Source organism: Hemiscyllium ocellatum, chromosome 1 (assembly GCF_020745735.1).
Source record: "Hemiscyllium ocellatum isolate sHemOce1 chromosome 1, sHemOce1.pat.X.cur, whole genome shotgun sequence".
In the NCBI taxonomy this organism is placed as follows: Eukaryota; Metazoa; Chordata; class Chondrichthyes; order Orectolobiformes; family Hemiscylliidae; genus Hemiscyllium; species Hemiscyllium ocellatum.
In genome coordinates this window covers 31,639,848-31,665,252 of record NC_083401.1, presented here as the reverse complement: position 1 = coordinate 31,665,252, position 25,405 = coordinate 31,639,848, and the positions used below count along the sequence as shown (strand labels likewise).

The 25,405-nt window shown below is 39.0% G+C and overlaps 1 protein-coding gene across 5 annotated transcripts in view; it reads right to left on the bottom strand.

Moving 5' to 3' along the window:
* Nucleotides 1–4,527: 4,527 nt before the first annotated feature.
* The window catches only part of LOC132827272 (lactosylceramide alpha-2,3-sialyltransferase-like), an 82,401-nt gene continuing 61,523 nt past the window's right edge, over nt 4,528–25,405 (bottom strand). For all 5 annotated transcript variants that reach the window (XM_060843939.1, XM_060844015.1, XM_060844091.1 and 2 more), the window contains 3 exons: nt 19,139–19,325; nt 12,886–13,044; nt 4,528–7,355 (listed from right to left, as the gene is read on the bottom strand). In XM_060843939.1, coding sequence (XP_060699922.1) covers nt 7,056–7,355; nt 12,886–13,044; nt 19,139–19,325 — 646 coding nt within the window. In that variant the 3' untranslated portion in view covers nt 4,528–7,055. The remainder of the gene's footprint in view (nt 7,356–12,885; nt 13,045–19,138; nt 19,326–25,405) is intronic.

Here is a 25,405-nt window from a genome sequence, read left to right as displayed (position 1 = left end):
ATCCTAGGATTATGTGGGAAGCAAGAGAGTTAGTCTTACTTCGGTGGTAGGCAAAGTAATGGAAAGGGTACTGAGGGATAGGGTTTATGAGTATCTGGAAAGACACTGCTTGATTAGGTACAGCCAGCACGGATTTGTGAGGGGTAGGTCTTGCCTTACGAGTCTTATTGAATTCTTTGAGGAGGTGACCAAGCATGTGGATGAGGGTAGAACAGTGGATGTAGTGTACACGGATTTTAGTAAGGCATTTAATAAGGTTCCCCATGGTAGGCTAATGCGAAAAATCAGGAGACATGGAATAGTGGGAAATTTGGCCAGTTGGATAGAGAACTGGCTAACCGGTCAAAGTCAGAGAGTGGTGGTAGATGGTAACTATTCAGCCTGGAGCCCAGTTACAAGTGAAGTTCTGCAGGGATCAGTTCTGGGTCCTCTGCCGTTTGTAATTTTTATTCATGACTTGGAAGAGGGAGTCGAAGGGTGGGTCAGTAAATTTGCAGACGATACGAAGATTGGTGGAGTTGTGGATAGTGAGGAGGGCTGTTGTCAGCTGCAAAGGGACTTAGATATGATGCAGAGCTGGGCTGAGGAGTGGCAGATGGAATTCAACCCTGTCAAGTGTGAGGTTGTCCATTTTGGAAGGACAAAAATAAGAATGCAGAATACAGGGTTAACGGTAGGGTTCTTAGTAAGGTGGAGGAACAGAGGGATCTTGGGGTCTATGTTCATAGCTCTTTGAAAGTTGCCAATCAGGTGGATAGAGCTTGTAAGAAGGCCTATGGTGTATTAGCGTTCATTAGCAGAGGAATTGAATTCAAGAGTTGTGAGGTGATGTTGCAGCTTTACAGGACCTTGGTAAGGCCACATTTAGCGTACTGTGTGCAGTTCTGGTCGCCTCACTTTAGGAAAGATGTGGAAGCTTTGGAGAGGGTGCAGAGGAGATTTACCAGGATGTTGCCTGGAATGGAGAATAGATCGTACGAGGATAGGTTGAGAGTGCTAGGCCTTTTCTCATTGGAACGGCGAAGGATGAGGGGTGACTTGATAGAGGTTTATAAGATGATCGGAGAATAGATAGAGTAGACAGTCAGAGACTTTTTCCCCGGGTACAACAGAGTATTAGAAGGTGAAGGGTGGTAGGTATAGGGGAAGTCAGGGGTAGGATCTTTACCCAGAGAGTGGTGGGGGCATGGAATGCGCTGCCTGTGGGAGTGACAGAGTTAGAATCGTTGGTGACCTTTAAGCGGAAATTGGATAGGTACATGGATAGGTACTTAATCTAGGATAAATGTTCGGCACAACATCGTGGGCCGAAGGGCCTGTTCTGTACTGTATTGTTCTATGTTTCCTATACCCCTACAGTTCTCATCCTCCTATTCAAATTCCTCCCTCGAACCCTATTGCATGTAATCAGGTACATGCAATAAAATTTCTACAATAAATCCGAACTAATATTAACAGAATATCAATATATCCATTTCTAATCTTACTTTCATGTCCTTCTTCTTAGTGAATACCAATTCAATGAATGCATCACTTGCTTATCAGTTATAAAGCATTTACTGAGTAACCCCCATATTTGTATTAGCCTGTCTTTATAAAAATAAGATTAAGGTTATGAAACAATGGTTATGAAGGTGGAGCCAACTTCTCTGAGGATCAGTTTTGATTACTGGCATATTTGGGATTTGAAAAGAATTAAGCTGAACCCCTCCATAGCAAGAATAGATAAATTAAAAACCTTCTGATTAACATGGAGAAAATAAGACAAGATTGTGATATCTCTCCTCCAATAACGTTCTGGTCACTCAGAAGCAGGATTTTCCTTTTTTGGGGGAGTGATGTAGCCGTCTTTTCTTATTCTGTCCATGTTAACCTAGTACCCCTTCATCTTCATTCAGCATTTATTGCCTATCCCAAATTGCCCAGAATGTAGTTAAGAGTCAACCATATTTCTGCTGCTTTCTCTTCGTCCCCTTTTTTAAATAGTACAATTACATTAGCTACACTCCAACCTGTAGGAACATTTCCAGAGTCTAAAGAGTCTTGGAAGATGACCATCAATACATCCATTATCTTGACGGCCACAGTACTCTGGGATGTAAACTATCAAGCCGTGGGGATTTATGTCCCTTCAATCCTACCAATTTTCCACAGCATTTTCCTAAAAATATCAATTTTTTCAGTTCCTTTCTCTCACTAAATCAGGTGTTCCCCAACGTTTCTGGTGTATTACTTGCACCCTCCTTTGTGAACACAGAACTTCAGTATGTATTTAGTTGGTCAGCTATTTCTTTGTTCCCTAATATAAATTCCCTGGTTTCTGACTGTAAGGGATCTACATTTGCCTCCACCTTTCTCATATCACATAAAATTGAACTGTAGAAGTTTTCATAGCTAGCTATACTCCCTGCAAGCTTATTCTCATATGATATTCCCCTACCTCCCTCAATCTTTATCCTTCTTTGCTGAATTTTAAATTGTAGATGGTCTGTACTGTAGTTGATTTCTCAGCATGTTGGTCCAGAAAATCATCTTGTATACACTGCACAAATTCCTGCTCTGAAGTATTGTTACTAATTTGATTTGCCCATCTACACTCTAATTAAAGTCACCCATAATTACAGATATGCTTTATTGCAGGAGTCTCTAATTTCCTGTTTAATACTATTCCTATCACCACCTCTACAGTGGGAAGTTGGCCACAATTCCAGAGCGCAGGGCCAGCACTAGCAGTTAAAGGATATGGAGGAAATGCAGAAACTCTAAGTTGGATGATCAGTCATAGTCACAATGAATGGAGGAGCAGGCTTGAAGCTTTTTTTAAAACATTCATACACAGGATAAGGCCGGCCTTGATTACCTCGTGGGCAGTTAAGACTCAAAACACATTTCTGTGGGTCTGGAGTTACATGTGGGCCAGACAAGACAAGGATGGTTCCTTAAAGCACAAGTGAACAAGATGGATTATTTCTGACGGTCATCATTAGACTCTTAATTCCAGATTATTACTTGATTTAAATTCTAGTATCTCCCATGGACTCCCAGGTCCCCAGAACATTACCTGGGTCCCTGGATTAACAGTGCAGCAATAAAATCACTTGGCCATTGCCTCCACCTAGTGCTGAATGCTGAACTTCAGCTCCTAATTTCTTTGTTTCATGGCAGAGAGGGCAGCAATTAAAGTACACAATATCCTCAGTTGTATTAATAAGAGCACAAAGCGTAAGAGCAAGGAGGTGATGTTGACTTTATATGGGACACGTGTTAGATTTCAGTCAGAGTGCTGTGAACAACTGTGGGCATTACATTACTGGAAGCATGCGGATATTGGAGAGAAGGTGAAAATGGTTTAAAAGAATGATTCCAGGGATGAGGAACTTTAGTATAAGGACGGATTGAAGCACTTGGGATTGTTCTCCATGGAGAGAAATCGGAGAGATGATTTAATAAAGGTTTTCAAGTCATCAGTGGGCTGAATAGAGTAGATCAAGAATCCATTCCTGTTCGTAAAAGGAACAGAAACAAGAGGGCAATTAAAGAGATCTGTAAAATCAGCAAGGGTGAAGTGAGGAAAAACTTTTTTCCCTTGCAGCTGTTGGAGTAGTTGTACTAGTGGGGTGGGCACACCAGATCTAGGGAGGGAAAAAAACTATAACTGTAACAAGTGCTTCTAATACTGGGCCTGAAATGGTTAAACTATCATGATTACTGAACTGGAAACTGCCGGCCTCCTAATCTGATCAGAGGCTAGCTGATAGACAGCCTGTTAATTGTACCTCTGGAATTTGTAACTGGTAGACATTGCTAATTGGATTAGTTGAGCTGTCGATTGAACCATCGAAACTACTCACTTAAATGGTAATGAACTATTGTTTCTGGTAAACCACTAATTAAATAAGCAGGACCAGTGGCCCCACAATGTCTACGGGACTGGTCGCTCCAAGGCAAACAGACAGACAGTTCAAACCATCCAACCAGAGAGCGGAACGCTTTGCCCGGGAACGAGTAGCCAACAGGAAGGTCAGACGTGGACACCTGACCTGGAGCACTGGCCAGCGAGGGGTATAACTGGGGCGAAGTTGAGCAGAGGGGTAGAACGCCTTCTCCAACGAATTGCATGCTGTAGAATTCGTTGTACAGTTTGCCAGTTTTGATTCTGTAAAATAAACGGTGCTCTGCTCCAAACTAAAGAAGCTGGTGCGGTCTCTCCTTCCAAAGAACTCGCAAAGACTGGAACCCCGAGGTTCCGGCCTAACACAGCACAGTTAGGTTAGAGAATCCAATGCCTTGAAAAGTGGTGGAAGTAAGTTCAACTGAGGCATTTGAGAGAGTACTGGGTGATTATTTGGATACAAACAACGTAGGAGAAAAGCAGAAGATTATCACTCAGTAATGATGCTCATTTAAAGAGCTGTGGGCCAAATGGCCTCATCTGTGTTCTTAATATTTGAGATTCGCTGAAAATTCCAATTTCTGAAATAGTACAGTACAGCCAAAACCTGAAAGATCACATCATTAGATCACAAATTTGTAATAATATTTTATTAATCCCAATCAGTAGGCCTTCTCTGCCAAAGTTACACAAGGAGGTAGATTTTACAAATTAGCATGGCACAATAGGAACCAGACAGGAAATCCTTATGTAATTTTACATCACGATAGGATCCCTTCGCGACTGAAGCTGTGTCAGTAGCACCCACTTGGCAAATGTATTAAATATATAATAAAAACAAACACTGGATGGTTCAAACACATTCGGGAACTCTGGAGAAATGCAGATCTTGTAGCTTCTGTGTCAGAATTGACAAAATCATACCAGACTCAAAACATTAATTATTTATCTGCCAGATGGTGCCAAACTTGCTGAGTTTCATCAGCATCTTTTGTTTGTTTCAGATTTTCAACATCCACAGTGTTTTGCTTTAATTACTACGAAGTAAGTTTTGTAAATCTCCCTAAACGGCATTATTATTTTATCTAATTCTTCTGGTGGCTCAGGTTGTTTGCTTGTTGATGAAATCTTCATAGAAAAAGATTGCCTATAAACACAACAGGCTGAATAGACAACCTTGAAATAACATTTTGCATGTCATTACAAAAGTAAAAGGAATGAACAATGTACAATAATTAATTTAAACAGAATAAAACATAGTGCAATGCTGGAACAAAATTCTCCACCTTTGGTCGTAATTGTACTGTTGTAAAGATGAAACCTTTTCAGATTTTACAATGATTTCTCTTCAAATACACTTTTCCTTGTTTCCATACAAATTTTAGGCCAAATGTCAGTTAATTGTCACTTTACGAAATATTTCAGATCATTGGTCAGCTTTCTATATGTTATTAATTCCAGTGATAACATTGCTGCCATGGTAAATATCTGTAAATTTCAATAACAACAGTAATTCTAAAAGTTACTTTCAATACATTATCTTTCATTTATCTATATTAGCAAAAAGGTGAATGCAACATCTTTTTTGGCTAATTTCAAGGGGAAGAAAAAAAAATGCTTTATTGAGCAAAGCAATAACATTTTAAGCCTTACCATACTCATATTTAAGCAAGTTCTCTCAAACAGACCAGAATTTAATTGCAGCTGAGGCATTTTTTAAAAATCCTACAAATAAAGAGAAAAGATATTTGCCATGGCAACAGTTAATAAACCAGGTTATCCAAAATTGTTTCTCTAAGCTGAAATATTTAAAATGTAATCACATATTTCCACCTGAAGAAATTAACAATTAATATTTCCAGTACAAAATTTTAAAAGAATATGCTGTAATCAGTAAGACTCCACAAGTTTGACATCTGTTAAGCTGGTCAAGTGACTATCTGTACATATAAAAATAGGAATATGTAGACAAGTATGGTTTTATTTTACAGTAATAAATAGAAGCAAAAAGTTAGAAAACATGTCTGCAACTAACTACATTATTAACTGACAGTTCTGCAGAGGCAGAATTTTACGTCACCTTATATTCTACACACTGATCACCAATCACCAAAATGTCTTCAGTAAACTCTCAAATTTTCTCAGTAATAAAAACTTGGAATGAGTTTTTAGAGGTGTGAAATGGTGGTCAGTGAATCTGTAATCTGTTACACACCTGACGCTCTTTAAAAGAAAAATCAAACAAGATATAAAATGAGCTATTAGTTTACCACAAGTTCTTTTACACTATTATGGAAGTGCATTATCATCACCATAGCATTTTTTGTAAGAAAATCTGAATCATAAATTACTATAGTCCTATCAACAAGCAAGACTCCAAATCCAGAGGAAATGCTTTCCCAGAGAATATCGCAGGTGGTGATTTTTGCAAATGGCAGAAATAACCAACTGCGAGAGTACAACACATGACATGAGTGCATTATTTCCAGAAAATCCTGAATGAACAAACATTACAGTTGGAGTGGTAAAAAGGAAAACAGTACTGCACAAAAAAGCAAATGAAGGGAATGGCTACCAAACAGTGAATTCTGAAGATTTCTCTTCTACATCATTTAGAATTACTGTTTCAATCCTCTAATATATATCAAGTATGCAGTATGACAAAATGTAAATTGGTTTGTACTTTCCAAGGCAGAGATGCCTTTTTCTAGAATGATCATTAGGATTATGTTCAAAATATCTGTTTTGCAAATTACCAACTTCATTATTGAAATATTCAAATTAACATCACCTTAATACTGAATAGAGTTTACCATCCAGTGACATCCAAGGAATATATTTTTTAAAAATTGATACATGAGAGTATCATGTGCAGTAAGCAAATGAAAATTTCAATTTAACAAATACTCCAAGCTTAGAATATTATACATTCCATCAAAAGCTTCAGTGACATTCATGATTCCAGTTTAGCTCAATTACCATATTAATTCAGTGGATCACATACCTTCTTTTCAAATTTACACTTGCTGCATGTTTGATGTACAATTGAGAAAAATAATTCCTGCAAAAGACTTCGGTAGGATCATTTAGCACTGCAACATTAACCAATGGATTTGCCAAAAAGGCCTTGCTTCAAATGATATTTACTCTGAAGACCACTTGTTCATTTTGAAAAGAATTGCAAACTTTCAGAAGCTGTGCTTGCCAACTTATTACAGAATTTGCAGTGAATTCCTCCACTAAGGTCTGTCACAATACCAGCTTTAACCAAGTCTTCAAGGAAATTTCTCTCAGTTTCCACATTGTGCATAGTTTGGGCCTTCATAGCTTGCATCTGGACATTTTCATAGTAATGCAATGGTATTTGTGGTTGGCTAAGGTTGTATCCAAATCCTGCCAAGCTGACTTCATCACATAAATGTGTAGCCAGAACAACAGCGCTGACTCCCAATGTAGGAATATTCTAAAATATAAATCAAATAGTATTATGTTGCTAATGCCAGATGGATTTTTAAAGTTTAAACAATACAAGTTAAGTGCTATATTAGAAAGTAATGAAACACTGAAGTTATTAGCTGTTTCAACAAAGAACACAAGGAAGTGTGAAAAAAACATGCTGGCAGGAGAATATCAGCTGGTCCATGTAGTCTGCCCCATATTCACGTCACAAACACAAGTATCCTGCAAGACGCTCCCAGAATGTTCAACATCCATTATCAGCTATGTAATCACTTTGGAAAAGCATAGAACAAAGGAAGAAAAAGACAGAAATCAAATATACTGCAACAGCTGCTACATGTCCTTGAAATGGCTAAAATCAGAAAACACAGCACACATAATACTTTCAGACTTTGACTTTAATTTGCATAGCTACTTCATTTTTAAATATATTAATACACAGGCTGAAATAACATATTCACACAGTGTGCCTGTCTAAAGTAGATATTCAATTCTCAGATCAATCACAGTCAACCTGCTGTGCTTAAATTTAAACAAAAGTCTGATTATTAACTTCAATTAGCATTGATGAATGAGTTCTCCATAGCAATGCCTCTACCAGAGTCCACTTGCCAACCAATCATAATTCTCTTCTCATTCAGCATAAAAGTTAGCTTTCCACTTGAATTGACATTGTGAATAATGTGGTGTGCAGGAGGTTTTGCCAAATGAGTCCTCTTTCAGCAAAATTCAAGTCCTATACTGCCAAGTAACTATTTATCTTCTACAATTAAGATTTTACATATATGGAAAATATTATCCATGATGAGTGTGTGCTGTGGCTGAGAAACAGGTGGGAGTCCCTCATAGCTTTTCCATGGGAAGTTTTACATTATTTTACTATATTCAGACATGTACTCTCCCCTCTCCCCTTCTTGAATTAAGGCCACAGTCAGTCAGTGCTCCCCTCATCTCGCCACAACTCCCCCAGACGCAAAGAATCTTCAGCAGTAGACATTCCACTGGGAGCAATAGTCAGTATCTGTACCACACTTGGACTGTGGAATAACATGTCAAATAGCAGCTTATTATATCTTTGAATGCTTCACATACAGTTAATTACTTTTAAGTCTAGCATCCACTCCTATATAAACAAATTAAACAGTTACTTTGCAAATAGGACATAATGACATAAATGACAGATCTCTTTCAATTATAGAACATAGAACATTACAGCGCAGTACAGGCCCTTCGGCCTTGATGTTGCGCCAACCTGTCATACCGATCTGAAGCCCATCTAACCTATACTATTCCATGTACGTCCATATGCTTGTCCAATGACGACTTAAATGTACTTAAAGTTGGCGAATCTACTACCGTTGCAGACAAAGCATTCCATACCCTTACTATTCTCTGAGTAAAGAAACTATCTCTGACATCTGTCCTATATCTATCACCCCTCAATTTAAAGCTATGCCCATTCATGCTCCCCGTCACCACACTTGGAAAAAGGCTCTTCCTGTCCACCCTATCCAACCCTCTGATTATCTTATATGTCTCTATTAAGTCACCTCTCAACCTTCTTCTCTCTGACAAAAACAGCCTCAAGTCCCTCAGCCTTTCCTCATAAGACCTTCCCTCCATACTCTCCTAGTAAATCTCCTCTGCACCTTTTCTAAAGCTTCCACATCCTTCTTATAATGCGGTGACCAGAACTGTACACAATACTCCAAATGTGGCCGCACCAGAGTTTTGTACAGCTGCAGCATAAGTTCATGGTTCCGGAACTTGATCCCTCTATTAATAAAAGCTAAAACACTGTATGCCTTCTTAACAACTTACAATTATACAGGTTGAGGGAAAATTTTAAATGAAGCCAAGAGATCATACTGGTATCATCTGAACAATGCCACAATTATGGCAGCTACAATTTTATCAAATGGTGGAACAGGATCAATGAGCCAACTGAGTCATGGAGATGTACAGGAAAGAAACAGACCCTTCTGTCCAACTCGTCCATGCCGACCAGATATCTTAATCTAATCTAGTCCCATTTGCCAGCACTTGGCCCATATTCCTCCAAATCGTTCCTATTCATATACCCGTCCTGATGCCTTTTAAATGCTGTAATTGTACCAGCCTCCACCACTTCCTCTGGCAGCTCATTCCATACACATACCATCACTTATGATTTTACACCGTGCTATCTGATCCAGGGGAATGGTCTACAGAAAATGTTAAATTCTTTATATCAGGTTCCATTAAAAAAATCAGTTTCATAATACTGAATTAATTTTTCAGGTTGGCCAGTTAGCCTTAAGAATAGGACTATATGTGTGCCTTTCTTTAGCAGAAACTGTCATGGATCAAAGAATCAAAGAAATATTGGGTTTTATAATGGGGTAGAGCTCTCATAATGAACTTTTAACTGTTTTGGAATAGTTCTCCAAAGCATTAGAAGTGAGCCAGGAAATTCTTTCCAACTCCTTTCAGTTCCAAAGAACCATACTGGACTTGAAATGTTAACACTGTTTCTTTCTCTGTAGATGTGCCATATTTGCTGAGTTTCTTCAGGAGTTTGTTTTATTTAGCGACGAAATTCTTCTGTGTTCTAAAATTAATATACTATTGTTATGGATCAGATCAAACCCCTTCAAAGTATATTAAGAAGATAGCCAAGACCCTAGTTGTGAATAGTCAGATGTTGCTGAGAGTTGCAAAGACAACATTTCACCTGTGGGCATTGAATGTGCAGAGTTGGTATATTCATAACGTAGATATTAATCAAATTGTCCCAGATGTTTAGAGCTAGTAAATATGGCAACTCAATCTCCCTGGCACAAAAATCATGAAATCGCAACATTTTTCCTTACATTCCCTTGGTGTTTTTAAAAAAAATACAGTCATTTTGTGTGTTCTGTTTTATTGCAGTTGATTGAACACTACTTAGTAGTCATATCATCCAGCTGCATCACTCCTGGAATATCCACTCTAACTTTGCAAACAACTAGCAAAGTTAGGGTCTGGACTACTTTCTTGAAATGTTTTGAGGGGTCTGGCCTGCTCCATACCAATAACGTATTATAATAATCATGGTAATATTATATAATGTGAGAAAAAGTAATGTTAAAAGATTGCGAAAGGACTGTAAGCATGGTAGCATTTATAAAGACAAGAACAACTGCATTATTTCAAGTTGATGACAGTAAAACTGATGAAATGTTAAGATCATCACACTGAAATTTTAAATATGACAACTCAACCTCCCTTACACAAAAATCATCAAATCTCGGTATGTTTCCTTACATTCCCTTTTTTTAAAATACAGCTATTTTAGGTGCTCTATTTTATTGTAGTTGATTGAGCACCAAATTCTCCATTCTACTTCGTAGTCGTATTGCTGTTTATCTCGAAATCCATAATTTTGACTGGTGAAGGAGAATCCAGTTGGTTGCTCTGTTCAGTCAAGTTCCAAACACTTGGTTTCCCTGGCTGTGATACTATCAACACACATCTTTCACTTTATGAGTTAAACTGTTTTGATTTGAACGGTGCAGGGACAGGTCTAACTAATTGTAGACATCTATCAGACATTCTAGTGCAGAAAAATGCTGCCAAATCTGCTGAATATATTCGAGCATTCTCTGTTTTTACTTCATGTCTCCACCATCAAACAGAATTTTTCTTTAATGCAAGACAAATAGTGTTATTTACAGGACATTTAGCTGAGGAGATGTTGGCCTACTTGTATTATCGCTAGACTATTAATCCAGAGATGCAGGTAATGTGCTGGAGACCTGGTTTGAATCACACCATACCAGATGGTTGAATCTGAATTGAATAAATGTCATAAAATAAAGAAGCTAATGACATGAAACCATTGTCAATTGTTGGAAAAGCCATCTGGTTCACTGTCCTTCCAGGAAGAAAATCTACCATTTTCACATGGTCTGGCGTACATGTGACAACAGTCAATCATATTGCTGTGGGTCTGGAAAGTACCCTCTGAAATGGTGTAGCAAGCTATACTATCAATATCCTCAGAGTTACATTGGCTAGAAACTAAACTGAACTCACCGTGTGAATTCAATGGCTCAAAGACCAGGTCAGAGACTAGGAATATTGCAACTCACCTCCTGACTCTGCCAAAGCCTGTCTACCAGCTACAAGTCAGGATTGTGACAGAATACTTGCCACTAGTCTAGAATGAAACTTAACACCATCCAAGACAAAGCAACCTGCTCAACTGGCAGCATATCCACAAACATCCACCACTAACCCTCCGTAGCAGCAGCGTATACATCTACAAGAAGCATTCAGAAGCACACCAAGCCTCACCAAGTCAGCATTTTCTAAATCCATGACCAATTCCATCTAGAATATCAAAGGGCAACAGATAACATGGGAACACCACCAACTGGAGGATGCCTTCCAACTATCCTTACATGGAAATATATTGCTGTTCCTTCAATGTAGCTGGACCAAAATCCTGGAACTCCCTCCCAACAGCATTGGGGCTACCACCTACCTTCAGCATATAGACTGCAGTGATTGAAGGTGGTAACTCAGCATCATCTTCTCAAAGGAAATTAAGAACAGACAATAAATGCTGGCCCAGCCAGTGACACCCACTCCCCATGAGTGATTTAAAACTTGACTAATTTCGAAATGCTGTTGGACATAAGCAATGTATATGATGCCAATAAAAAATTAAATAGGATTTTCAGCCATAGGAAGTACACAAAAATTGCAGGAAATGACTGAGTTTGTATAGCATTCAGATCTGAAACTATCCTAAGTATAATCTGGTCACACAATGAGAAAGACATCCTGGCACTGGATAGCATATAGTGATTGACATGGAGAATCAAACACAAGTTATGAGAAGATGTGGAAGCACAGAATGGTTACAATGAAGAGAAGGATGGGGATGAAAACACTTCAGAATTTCAGGAGTTTTAGGCACAGTTAAGATACATGGAAACAGCTAACAGAATATTTAATAGAGTAATAGAATATTTAACAAATACTGAAAGGGTATTTAAAAATAGTGGCTACCTTAGAAATAATGCAATGAAAACCAGGAGCAAACAGGGCATAAAATAGAACTTTATGTTGAATATCCAACTCTATCCATTTTTACAACAGTGACTCTATTTCAAAAAGGTATGTCACCCATTCTAAACCTATTTGAGCTGTCTGGTGGTCATGAGAGATGCTATGAAAGTGCAAGAAGTTTTTCTCTAAATTGTACAAAACAAAGTTTCTCAGCATATCAAATGCCCTGCAATATAACATTCATCACTATGGATACAGAAGTGAATCACACTGGATGCAGAAAAGGCTTTTGAAACATTACATTTTAGTGCTTCACAATCAGAATTACATTTTTGCTTCAAGCAAATATTAAAGGATACTACTCCCACAATCAAAAACCAGTGCAACTGCCTACTAAACGTGGATAATCATATTACCAGGCCTCAAAATCATTTTTCTCCAAACTCCATTTCCCAAACCACATTTCTTCGTTCAAATACCCCAAATTCAGCCCTTACCTGGTGCCAACCCCAGAGTTTTGATCGAGGTTCAGGTAACTGCAGTAGATCCAGAGCTGTTTCGCGGATAATTTCAGGATTCAGAATTCGAAATTGTGTTGGTTTAATTGGTAATTCCTCCGTAACTTTCTGCCAAAACCAAATTCTTTCCCAAAATGACTAAGTGGTAAAGAAGATAGCAAAAGTTAACAGATGTTTATGTAGAGCTACATTTTTACTATTCAAATGGCACCAGACTGTGGTGATTTTTTAACCTTTCACTGTATTGTTCACTATAAAATGCAAGTGACAATAGTTCGTTCCATTCAATGTTACAGCAATTAATTTATTTTACCATTTCTACATATTTGCCTCGGGCACTTTCATTACAACCGATACGGGGAGACAATTTTCCAACTTAAACACATGGTGCCTCAGAATCTTGGGACTCGGGAAGAAGGTTAAAAGGAGCAATAAGAGTGAAGAGAGCCCAGAAGCAGAGAGATCAGCAGCAGAGCTGCTTCAACAACACTGAAATTTATATAATGGGGTGGCACGGTGGCTCAGTGGTTAGCACTGCAGCCTCACAGCACCAGCGTCCCAGGTTCGATTCCAGCCTCGGACGACTGTCTGTATGGAGTTTGCACAGTCTCCCAGTGTCTGTGTGGGTTTGCTCCGGTTTCCTCCCATAGTCCAAAGATGTGCAGTAGGTGAATTGACCATGCTAAATTGCCCATAGTGTTAGGTGCATTAGTCAGAGGGAAATGGGTCTGGGTGAATTACTCTGAGGGCCAGTGTGGACTTGTTGGGCCAAAGGACCTGTTTCCACACTGTAGGGAACCTAATCTAATCTAATCATCAGAGAAGATGAAATAGATTTTTTTTCTTTCATCTCTCAACTGGATAATTACTTAAATTAAGACCCTAAGTACAATTTAAAACGTCACACAGATCATTAATATTTTGGAACTTGAAAACTAAATTTCTTCATTAAATAGAGTAAAGGGGCTCTGGTTGTTTGCCTAACATAAATCAGAATAAGTAGGAGTAATGGTAAAATAAAAACAAGGATCCATATTTCATTTAGTTAAAAATGTCTGGGGAGCTTAGGACCATGATATGCAGGTGCTATACTATTTGGGAATTTCCAGGCTCCCCTGGATGGCCATATGTGTAGGGTGCCTCCAGCTAGTGCAACTCTAGCTTTGGAGCTTGAACTGCTGCTGAGGGCACTAGGAGCATTTGCAGAGCAGAGGTTGGTGGACAGCACATTTCAGTGTGTGGCCACTCCACAGTTTAAAGAAATGTAAACAGAAAAGGAATGGGTGACAACCAGACAAAAGTAGGGGGCCAGGCAGACAGTGAGGCAATTCCAAAGTCATGCACTTGCAAACAACCTTTTGGCATTAGAAAACAATGAAAGTTACTGTTACTCTGTGGAGGCCAACCAGAACCAAGGTGATGCTGTGGGAGGTCTAGCAACTCAGAGATGGGGAGGACGAAATGTGGAAGGCCAGTAGTGGTTGGGGATTTGTTAGTGGAGGAGTAGGCAGATATTCTTACAGCCACAGATGTGATATATTGCCTACTGGATACCATGTCTGGAGTCTGTGACCCGTATTTCTAGAATTCTAAACCATAGAAAACTTCCTCCCTGAACCTAGTGTGGCTAGATCTCCTAGAATTTTATATTTTTCAATCAGATCTCTTTCAGTCCTCTAAACTTTAGTGAACACAGATTCAGTCAAACTAAGCTCTCCTCACACGATAGCCCTGCCATTCCTGGTGTATCAGCCTAGTGAACTTTCGTATTCTCTCCATTGTAAATATATCCTTTGTTAGGTAGGGAGGCCAAACCTGCACAGTGTACTCCAGGTATGGTCTCACTAAGGTTCTATATAGCCGCAGTAAGACATTCCTACTTCTGAATTCAAATCCCCTTGAAATGAAGGCTGACATAATATCTGCCTTCCTAATTGCTTGTTGCATCTGCCTTATTTTGTTAAAAGACAAATACTGTGGATGATGGAATCTGAAACAAAACACAGAATGCTGAAAAAGTGCAGCGGATCTGACAGCATCTGTGGACAGTCAGAGTCATACAGCACAGAAACAGATCCGCTGTCCAACCAGTCCATGTCGAACACAAACTAAAGTAGTCCTGCGCTCCTGGTGCACATCCCTCTAAACCTTACCAATTCAAGTAATCATTCAAATGTCTTTTAAATGTTGTAATTGTGCCCACATCCACCACTTCCTCAGGAAGTTCATTCCACATGAGCACTACCCTCTTAAAAAAATTTTGCTCCTGTCTTTTTTTAAAAAATCTCTTTCCTCTCACCTTAAAAATGTGCCCCCAGTCTTGAAATCCCCTATCTAGGACAAAGACAACTACCATGAACTCTACCTATACCTGTCATTATTTTATATGCTTCTATCAGGTCATCTCTCAACCTCCTAAACTCCAGTGAAAAAGTTCCAGCCTATCCAGTAATTCTTTATAACCCAAACCTTCCATCCTCGGCAACATCCTAGTCAATCTCTCCTGAACACTTCCCAGCTTAATAATAAGACCATAAGACAATATGGGTGGAAATTAGAAAGAGTAAAAGGAAAAATTCACTGATTGACATAATTTATAACGCACCAAATTATAATATCACAACGGGGCAAGCAAAAAATAAAGAAATAATAGATGCATGTAAACATGGTAAGGCAATTATAATGGAACCTACAAGGGAGCAAGATATCCTAGATCAGGTCCTGTGCGATGAGACAGAAATAATTAATGATTTTATAGTTAGGGATTTTCTTACAAGGAGCGATCAGGTATAGTTGAATTTAAAATATAGATAGAGATTGAGAAGGTAAAATCCAATGCCAGTATCTTGTGCTTAAAGAAGACTACAATGGGATGAGGGAGGAATTGATTAAGGTAGACTGGGAGCAAAGACTACATAGTGGGACAATTTAGGAATGGTGGCAGACTTTCAAAGCAAGTTTTCTCCATGCTCAGAAAAAGTATATACCAGTGAAAAGGAAGGACCGTAGGAAAAGGACAGCCATGGATAACTAAGGAAAAAAAGGATGGTATAAAATTGAAAGCTAACACATACAAAGTGGCAAAGATTAATGAGAAAATAAAAGATTGACAAATCTTTAAAAGGTCAACAAAAAGCCATCAGAAAAGCTATAAAGATAAGATAGATTACGAGCTCAGACTATAAAAACAAACAGTAGAGGTTTTTACAAATAAATAAAAAGAAAAAGAATGTCTAAGATAAACATTTGTCCTTTACAGGATGACAAGGGGGATTTAATAATGGGAAATGAGGACGTGACTAAGGCATTGAAGAGATGAGGACCTAGAAAGGATCATTATCACTAAAGAGGTAAAGTTGGGCAAGCTAATGTGACTAAAGGTAGATAAGTCTTCTGGCCCTGATGGAATGCATCCCAGGATACAAAGAGATTGCAGGGGAAAACAGCAAATGCACTCATGGTAATTTTCCAAAATTCATTGGACTCTGAGGCAGTTATGGCAGATTGGAAAACAGCAAATGTGATGCTACAGTTTAAAAAAGCAAGCAGACAAAAGGGAGGTAACTATAGGCCTGTTAGTGGGAAAAATACTTGAATCTACCAATAAGGAAGAAATAGCAAGACATCTGGAGAGAAATTATCCCGTTGAGCAGACACAGCATAGGTTCACAAAAGGGAGACCATGTTTAACTAAGTTGCTGGAAGCCTTCGAGGACGTTTCAAGTGCAGTGGACAATAGGGAACATTTCCAGAAGGTATTTGACAAAGTGCCATACAAAAGGCTGCTGCATAAGATAAAAGGTGCACTATACTACAAGTAATATACCAGCATGAGTAGAGGATTGGTTAACGAAAAGAAAGAAACGGGTGTTAAATGGGTTTTTTTCAGGTTGGCGATCAATGGCTAGTGGTGTGCCTCAGGGATCAGTGCTAGGACTGCAATGATTTACAATATAAGATGTTTTAGAGCTTGGGACCAAGTGTAGTGTGTCAAAGTTCACAGATGACATGAAGATGAGTCGTAAGTCAAAGTGTGCAGAGGATATAGATAGGCTAAGTGACTGGGAAAATGTCTGGCAGATGGAATACAATGTCAATAAATGCGAGGTCATCCAATTTGGAAAGAATAACAGCAACATTAGTTAATACTTAAATAGTTAAAAATTGCAGCATGCTGCTATACAGAAGGACCTGGATGTCCTTGTGCATGAATCACAAATTCATTTACAGGTGCAGCAGGTGACTAAGAACACAAATGGAATACTGCCCTTCATTGTTAAATGGAGTATAAAAATAAGGAGGTAATACTGCTGTTTATGGTGTGGTGAGGCCACACCTGGAGTACAGATTTGGTCTCCTTACTTGAGAAAGGAGATTCTAGCCTCAATATAAGGGAAAATCAGGTTTAGGACTGAGTTGAGGAAGAATGTCTTCACCCAGACAGTTGTGAATCTGTGGAATTCTCTGCCCAGTGAAGCAGTTGAGGCTACCTCATTGAATGTTTTTACATGTATATTTTTGAAAAGTTAAAGGAATGAAGGATTATGGTGAGCAGGTGGGTAAATGGAGCAGAGTCCACAAAAAGATCAGCCATGATCTTATTGAATGGCAGAGGAGGCTCAACAGGCCAGATGGCCTACTTCTGCTCCTATTTCTCATGCTCTTACGTAAATACAACTGGGCCCAAATGCTCTGGGAGCAGCTAATTGCAGATAAAACTGTGTCAGAGCAATGGGGAGCATTAAAAGGACGAAACAGAGAGGGTACAGGGCAAAGGGCAGAACCAAAACCAGAGAACCCTGATGTCAAGATTAGGAAAGAAGCTCATGACAAATGCTAAGGGCTCAAAGCTGAGTCCCTATGGGAGTATAAAAAGTGCAAGGGGGAACTTTAAAAATAAATTAGAAAGCTACGAAAAGTGCATGTGCAAGCAGACAGTTTGAATAAAGAAAAACTCAAAAGGGATTTTTTAAAGTATATGAAAAGACAAAGAACAATCAGGGAAAAAGTAGGGCCCATGATGGATCACATAAGTAATCTGTGTGTAGGCCCATAAAATCTGAATACTGTCTTCAATTTATACATTGCATCAGTCTTCACAATGGAAAAAGAAAAAAACAAGTATAAACACCAAAATGAAATATTTTAAGAAACTAACATCTTGAAATAGGAATTACTAGTCAGCACAGTAGTCTGAGATGCAGATGCATGGAAACACCACCAGCAAACAACTTCCCTTTTAAGTCACACCATCCTGGCTTAAAATTAAATCGTTTTTGCTTTATTGTTGGTGGATCAAAATCCTGGAACTCTTTTCCGAACAGCATTGTGGGTCTACCCATGAGGACTGTAGCAGTTCCAGAAACTCACTTCCACCTGCTTCAGGGCCATTTAGGGATGGACAATAAATGCTAGTTTAACCAGCTGCGCACACATTGCTTGAATAGATTTTAAAGAATATCGTCATCACTACAAAAAACTCAAGCTGTTGTACCATCACTGCAATATTGGCAAAAAGTGAATAATACAAAGGAACTGTAAACCAGATTATGAACAATGTCAGGTTCTTTAGCTAGGTACCTGTTATGGAGTGAGCTGGTTAGCTCTATTGGCTGGATTGGTAGTTTGCAATGCAAAGTGATGCCAACAATGTGGATTAAGTTTCCATACTGGCTGAGGTTACCACGAAGGACTCTCCTTCTCAACCTTTTCCCTTGCCTGAGGCATGGTGACCCTGAGATTTAATCAACTGTGATCTTTCTCTAGTGAGAGTAACAGCCCTCCATCAACTTTATATCTGTTATGCAGCAGAAGTCACACATGGTTACAACAGCAATGCAAAAGTCTTAAGGAAAAGTTACAGGACGAAGATTTGTTCTGGTTATATCATACCATCTCCAAGAAATACAAAATTGGATTTGTCAATGCATCTTGATAGCCAAAGAATGCAGAGATATAAAAAATGTGCAAAGTACAGAATACGTCTACTGCATAAAAGGTCAAGTATCTCAGCATTCGAAGATTCAGTATACAGCCTGATGGCTAAGGTTTACCAATGTCTTTGAAATTTTAAATGGACGGCCATTTATAGTGGTAATGAGGTTTACTACATCCAATTGTATTACCACAGGAGTCAACCATTATTCCATATAGATCATAGCAAAAATCAGTCGTAGTACTTATGCAAATATACATCAGTGAGAAATGTTGAAATTTTAGTGAATCTACTCACCACTCTTTCCTTTTTAATCATGGCCTTCAGCCAGCTGAAATCTACTCCCTTGTACATTACAGCAACAAACAGCATATAAGGATCGTACTCAAACTGAGATTTTGGTGCTCCCTCTGGGTAGCTCATTCTTATAGTGGTTTTGTTACCGACATCGTCAGTGAATCCTTGGATTGGTGCATTGTTCAACCTAAGCGAGATGAATATACGTTTCTTGGTAGGTAATTAAAACCACAAAAATAACTTAAATGGCAGTGTTCTGTTTAAGGGTATGTGTGTAATGGGTTCAGTTAAATGGAATACTTGAATTGGCATGGTGTGCCTGAACAGTCACTTCATGTAATCAGACATGATGAAATTAACAACTAGTAGGACAAGGACATTTTTCTCCCCCAACCAACATGATCACAACAGCATTCTAAACTTCTTAAGGGCAAGTTAGAAGACAACGATCTGATCTGGTTATCATATGACAAAGAGTCTTTGTCAATACATCTTGATGTGCAAATTGCCATTAGACTTGGTTAACTGGATTTCATGCATTCAAAAAAAATGGATTAATTGGAATGTGGCCAAAACTGTAAATACCTCTCACATGCAGGCAATCAGGATGTTGTGTTGTTTGCATGGAGCCAAGTATGTCTCTAGAGAAGAACTAGTAATAGGAGGGTTTGATCAGGTTACCATGTCTCGTGTGGGAACAAGAAACACTGACCAGACAAGAAATTAGGATCTTTTAAGAGTTGAGCAGCTGCTGAAATTAAAACATGAATCATGAGCAAATTTGTACAGTGTATACAGACTAAAGTGCTAAATTTGCACGAGGGAAGAAATGTCAATTTATGGTTGACATCCAAACTAAGAGGACGCTATTCCTTTGGCACCAAAAAAGGACCAGTGTCTTAGCAAATCAAGTAACTACAGTAGTGCACAGAGCTAGCGTCCACATTCAGGGGCTAATAGGAAGTCAAACAGAATGTTGCCCTTTACTTTAAAGGGAATTGAATATCAAACTAGGGAGGTTTTGCTAAAACTGTACAAGCACTAGCCAGATCACAACTGGGATACCGCAAGCAGTTTTGGTTTCCTAATCGAAAGAAGGGTATACTGGCATTGGAGGCAGTCCAGGGAAGGTTCATTAGGCTGATACCAGGTATTCAGGGGCGGTCTTATGAGGAAAGGTTGAGCAGGTTGGACCTGTATACACTGGAAGTTAGAAGAGATATAACCTTATTGAAACATACAAGATTCTTAAGGGGCTTGGCAGGGTTGATGCAGGAAAGTGGTTTCCCATTGTGGGAGAATCTAGGTACAATCTCAGAATAACATGCTGTCCATTTAAAACAGATATGAAGAGGAATTTCTTCTTTCAGAGGGGAGTGAAATTGGGCCCTTGAAGACAGAAACAGGGGAATATATTACGGGAAACAAAGAAATGGCAGAAGAATTGAATAGGTACTTCAGATCTGTGTTCACTGGGGAAAACACAAGCAATCTCCCTGAGGTAACAGTGGCTGAAGGACCTGAACTGAAGGGAATTTATATTTGCCAGGAATTGGTGTTGGAGAGACTGTTAGGTCTGAAGGTTGAAAAGTTCCCGGGGCCTGATGGTCTACATCCCAGGGTACTGAAGGAGGTGGCTCGAGAAATCATGGATGCGTTGGTGATTATTTTCCAGAGTTCGATAGATTCGGGATCAGTTCCTGCGGATTGGAGGGTGGCTAACGTTGTACCACTTTTTAAGAAAATTGGGAGAGAGAAAACAGGAAATTATAGACCAGTTAGTCTGATCCCAGTGGAGGGAAAGATGCTGGAGTCTATTATAAAGGATGAAATTATGATACATCTGGTTAGGAGTAACAGGATAGGTATGAGTCAGCATGGATTTATGAAGGGGAAATCATGCTTGACTAATCTTCTGGAATTTTTTGAGGATGTAACTCTGAAGATGGACGAGGGAGATCCAGCAGATGTAGTGTACCTGGACTTTCAGAAAGCTTTTGATAAAGTCCCACATAGGAGGTTAGTGAGCAAAATTAGGGCGCCTGGTATTGGGGGCAAAGTACTAACTTGGATTGAAAATTGGTTGGCTGACAGGAAACAAAGAGTAATGATAAACAGCTCCATTTCAGAATGGCAGACAGTGCCCAGTGGGGTACCGCAGGGATCAGTACTGGGACTGCAGCTTTTTACTATGTATGTTAATGATATAGAAGATGATATTAGTAATAACATTAGCTGGGTGGCAGGGTGAAATGTGATAAAGATGTTAGGAGATTACCGGGTGACCTGGACAGCTTAGGTGAGTGGGCAGATGCAGTTTAATGTGGATAAATGTATGGTTATCCACTTTGGTGGCAAGAACAGGAAGGCAGATTATTACCTAAATGGAATCAATTTAGGTAAAGGGGCAGTACAGAGAGATCTGGGTGTTCTTGTACACCAGTCAATGAAGGTAAGCATGCAGGTAGTGAAGAAGGCTAATAGCATGCTGGCCTTCATAACAAGAGGGATTGAGTATAGAAGCAAAGAGGTTCTTCTGCAGCTGTACAGGGCTCTAGTGAGACCACACCTGGAGTACTGTGTGCAGTTCTGGTCGCCAAATTTGGGGAAAGACATTCTGGCTATTGAAGGAGTGCAGTGTAGGTTCATGAGGTCAATTCCTGGAATGGCGGGATTACCTTACACTGAAAGACTGGAGCGACTGGGCTTATATAGCCTTGAGTTTAGAAGACTGAGAGGGGATCTGATTGAGACATATAAGATTATTAAAGGATTGGACACTCTGGAGGCAGGAAACATGTTTCCGCTGATGGGTGAGTGCCGAACCAGAGGACATAGCTTAAAAATACAGGGTAGACCATTTAGGACAGAGATGAAGAGAAACTTCTTCACCCAGAGAGTGGTGGCTGTGTGGAATGCTCTGCCCGAGAGGGCAGTGGAGGACCAGTCTCTGGATTCATTTAAGAAAGAGTTGGATAGAGCTTTCAAGGATAATGGAATCAAGGGTTATGGAGGTAAGGCAGGAACAGGATCCTGATTAAGGATGATCTGCCATGATCATATTGAATGGTGGTGCAGGCTCAAAGGGCAGAATGGCCTCCTCCTGCACCTATTGTCTATTGTCAATAAGGTATCGAAGGACATGGAACGATTATTTAAAACCTAGAATCAAGAATTAGAATTGAAAATCTCTTTAGAAGTGGGAGGACATCTGGGAAAATGCCAGAAAGATCTCGATTTGTAATAGAACTCAGGCTATTCAATTAAAGGCACTTCATAGGACTCATATGGCACCTGAACGACTCGCAAAATTCAAGACAGGAACATCCCCAATGTGTCCTAAATGTAAAATAGAAGTTGGCGCTCTCACGCATTGTCTATGGACATGCCATAAGATCTGTAGGTATTGGAATAGAGAAGCGAATGCCTTGACAGAGATCTTGGGTATGGAGATTGAATTGGATCCAGTGGCCCTGCTTTTGGGCTCTTCAGATTTTCCCTCCCTGGATGTGTCTGGGAGGAAATTATTTGCCAGTCTCTTTTGTGCAAGGAAAAATATTTTAGTGAATTGGGTAGCTGAAGGCCCTCCAGGACTTTCAAATTGGCACAGGATAGTCACAGAATATATCCCCCTAGACTTCCTCACAAATATGGTGCACCAAGAAACGAAATTATTTTATAAAACATGGCAGCCCTTTTAAAACTACATCAACACAGATATTTCAGCATACTGTCTAGGGCTTTTGTCTGGCTTTGGTAATGGTTCTGGATGGTTCAGGGACCCCCAGGAGGAGGAATCCTGTATAAATACTGGTTCCATTATGTCTTGATGTAAATCTATTTTGAGCATGTATCTAGTTATTTAATTATTTTGTCATTTACTGCTAGTAATGTATGATATTCTATTTTATGTTTTGGTTGTTTATAGGATAGATTTGTAGTTAGTTGGGCTTTTTCCCTTTTTTTGTTTTTTTCTTCTTATTTAGTTTTATACTGGTGCTATTACTTGTTGGTACTACTTTTGAGATTTTGTTAAAAATCTGAAAAATTTTCTTTTCAATAAAAATACCTATATAAAAAAAATCATGGTCAGCTTATCCTTTCTCTAGGATCCTTCTTCCTCAACAGAACATATATCTGTGCTGACAGTCACTATTTCCTTAAACATCAGGCACTGTTGATCAACTGTCTCAGCCTCTGAATTACTGGGCTAAGACAGTTCAGCAACAATGGCAGATGGTTAAGGAAATAGTTTTGTGACTCCAGTGAGGTCACTGTCTCCCCAAAATCAAAAACAAATTTGGCCTGATAAAATTTTAGCTCAGAATATCAAGTTATAGATTCGCTTGAGTTGAGCAAAAAACAGGGAGAAAGTACCACCGAATGCAATTAATGGCCTGCTAACAAGAATTAGAATATCACACAGTAAAAAAAATCAATAAAATTGTGAATGCTGCAAGAATGGTACAGCATTTAGGTATGCCATGAATACAAGTTACATGGAGTGGGTTGTCTTGTATCTAGTAATGGACAATGAGGCAAGTGCAATAAATGATCAGAGAATAAAACATCACCTAAGAAGTAGTGATTATAACATAATAGAATTTAATATTAATTTTGACAGTGAGAAATTTGCATCAGAAACAACTGTCTTTTACTTAAATAAGGTCCATTACGATGAGGATACAGTTAGCTAAAATTAACTGGGCGAATGCATGAGCAGGAATGACAGTAAGCAAGCAGTGGCAGATGTTGAAGATCATTCACGAGTCTCGGCAAAAATTCAACCCACTAAAGAGCAGATTCTAAGTGAGGGATAAACTGACAAAGGCTAATCAAGGAAGTTAAGAGTTAAAATTGAAAGAAAAACCATAGAAGGAGGCAAAAGTCAGTGATAGTCCTGAAGACTGTGATAAAAGAATCCAACAAAGGAATTCAAAAAAGATATTAAAGACAGAGGTCAAATATAAATGAATATGAAAACTGACAATAAGGTATAAAGGAAGGGAGGTCAAAGATGAACACAGGTCCTGCAGAAAATGAATCTGGGGAGACTGTTATTGGGAACAAAGAACTGACAGAGGAATTAAACATTTTTTTTCATGGTGGAAGATACTTTGAACATCCCACTGATAAAGAACAGAGGTGAGGAATAAAGTACCAGAACCATTACTAGAGAAATATTATCTGACAAGCTAACTAGGCGAAAGGTAAATAAGTCTCTTAGCAAGCATTCAAGGATTCTGAAAAAGATTTGCTATAAAGATAGTGGATGCTTTGGTTGTACTTTTCCAAAATTCTTTGGATTCTGGAGAAGTATCTGAGAATTTGAAAACTTCTAAAGCGACACCATAGTTCAAAAAGCAAGAGGCAAAAAGTGGTGACTATGGGGTGACACGGTGGCTCAATGGTTAGCACTGCTACCTCACAACACGAGGGACCCGGGTTTGATTCCAGCCTCAAGCAACTGTCTGTGTGGAGCTTGCACATTCTCCTTGTGTCTGCATGGATTTTCTCTGGGTGCTCCAGTTTCGTCCCATAGTCCAAAGATGTGAGGGTTAAGTGGATTGGCCATAGGAATTGCAGGATTACAGGGTAGGGGTGTGGGCCTGGGTGGGATGCTGTTCAGACCATGGGCCAAATGCTTCCACACTGTAGTGATGTTATGATTTACCTAACATCTATTATTGGGAAAGCATTGCGATCAATTATTAAGGAAATAATAACAGAATGTTTGGAAAACAATATTCTAATCAAACAGACTCAGCTTATCCTGTCTACTTAATTTATTAGAGAGATTTTCGAGGAAGTCTCAATCAGATTGGATAGAGGGGAAACACTAGATATGTTGTGTTTGGATTTCCAGAAGACATTTGACAAGGTGTCTCACAAAAGGTTAAGCATTTGACCCACAATGTTGGCTGCAACATATTGGCATAGATAGAGAATTGGCTAATGGGCAGGAAACAGAGTGAGGTTAAGGAGTTCTTTTTCAGACTGGGAAAAGCTGTAATCAGTGACATTCCACGGAGATCAAGGTTGGGACAGCAACTGTTTATAATAAATACTAATGATCTGAAGAAAGGAAACAAATGTACTGTAGCCAAATTTGCAGATGACAAATATAGGTGGAAAAGGCAGGTTGTGAGACAGTTACTAACTGTTAACAGATAGGTCAAGTAAGTGGGCAAAAAGTTGGGAAATGGAACAAAAATGGCAGAATAATTAAACAGATGTTTTTCATGGTGGAAGATACTTTGAACATCC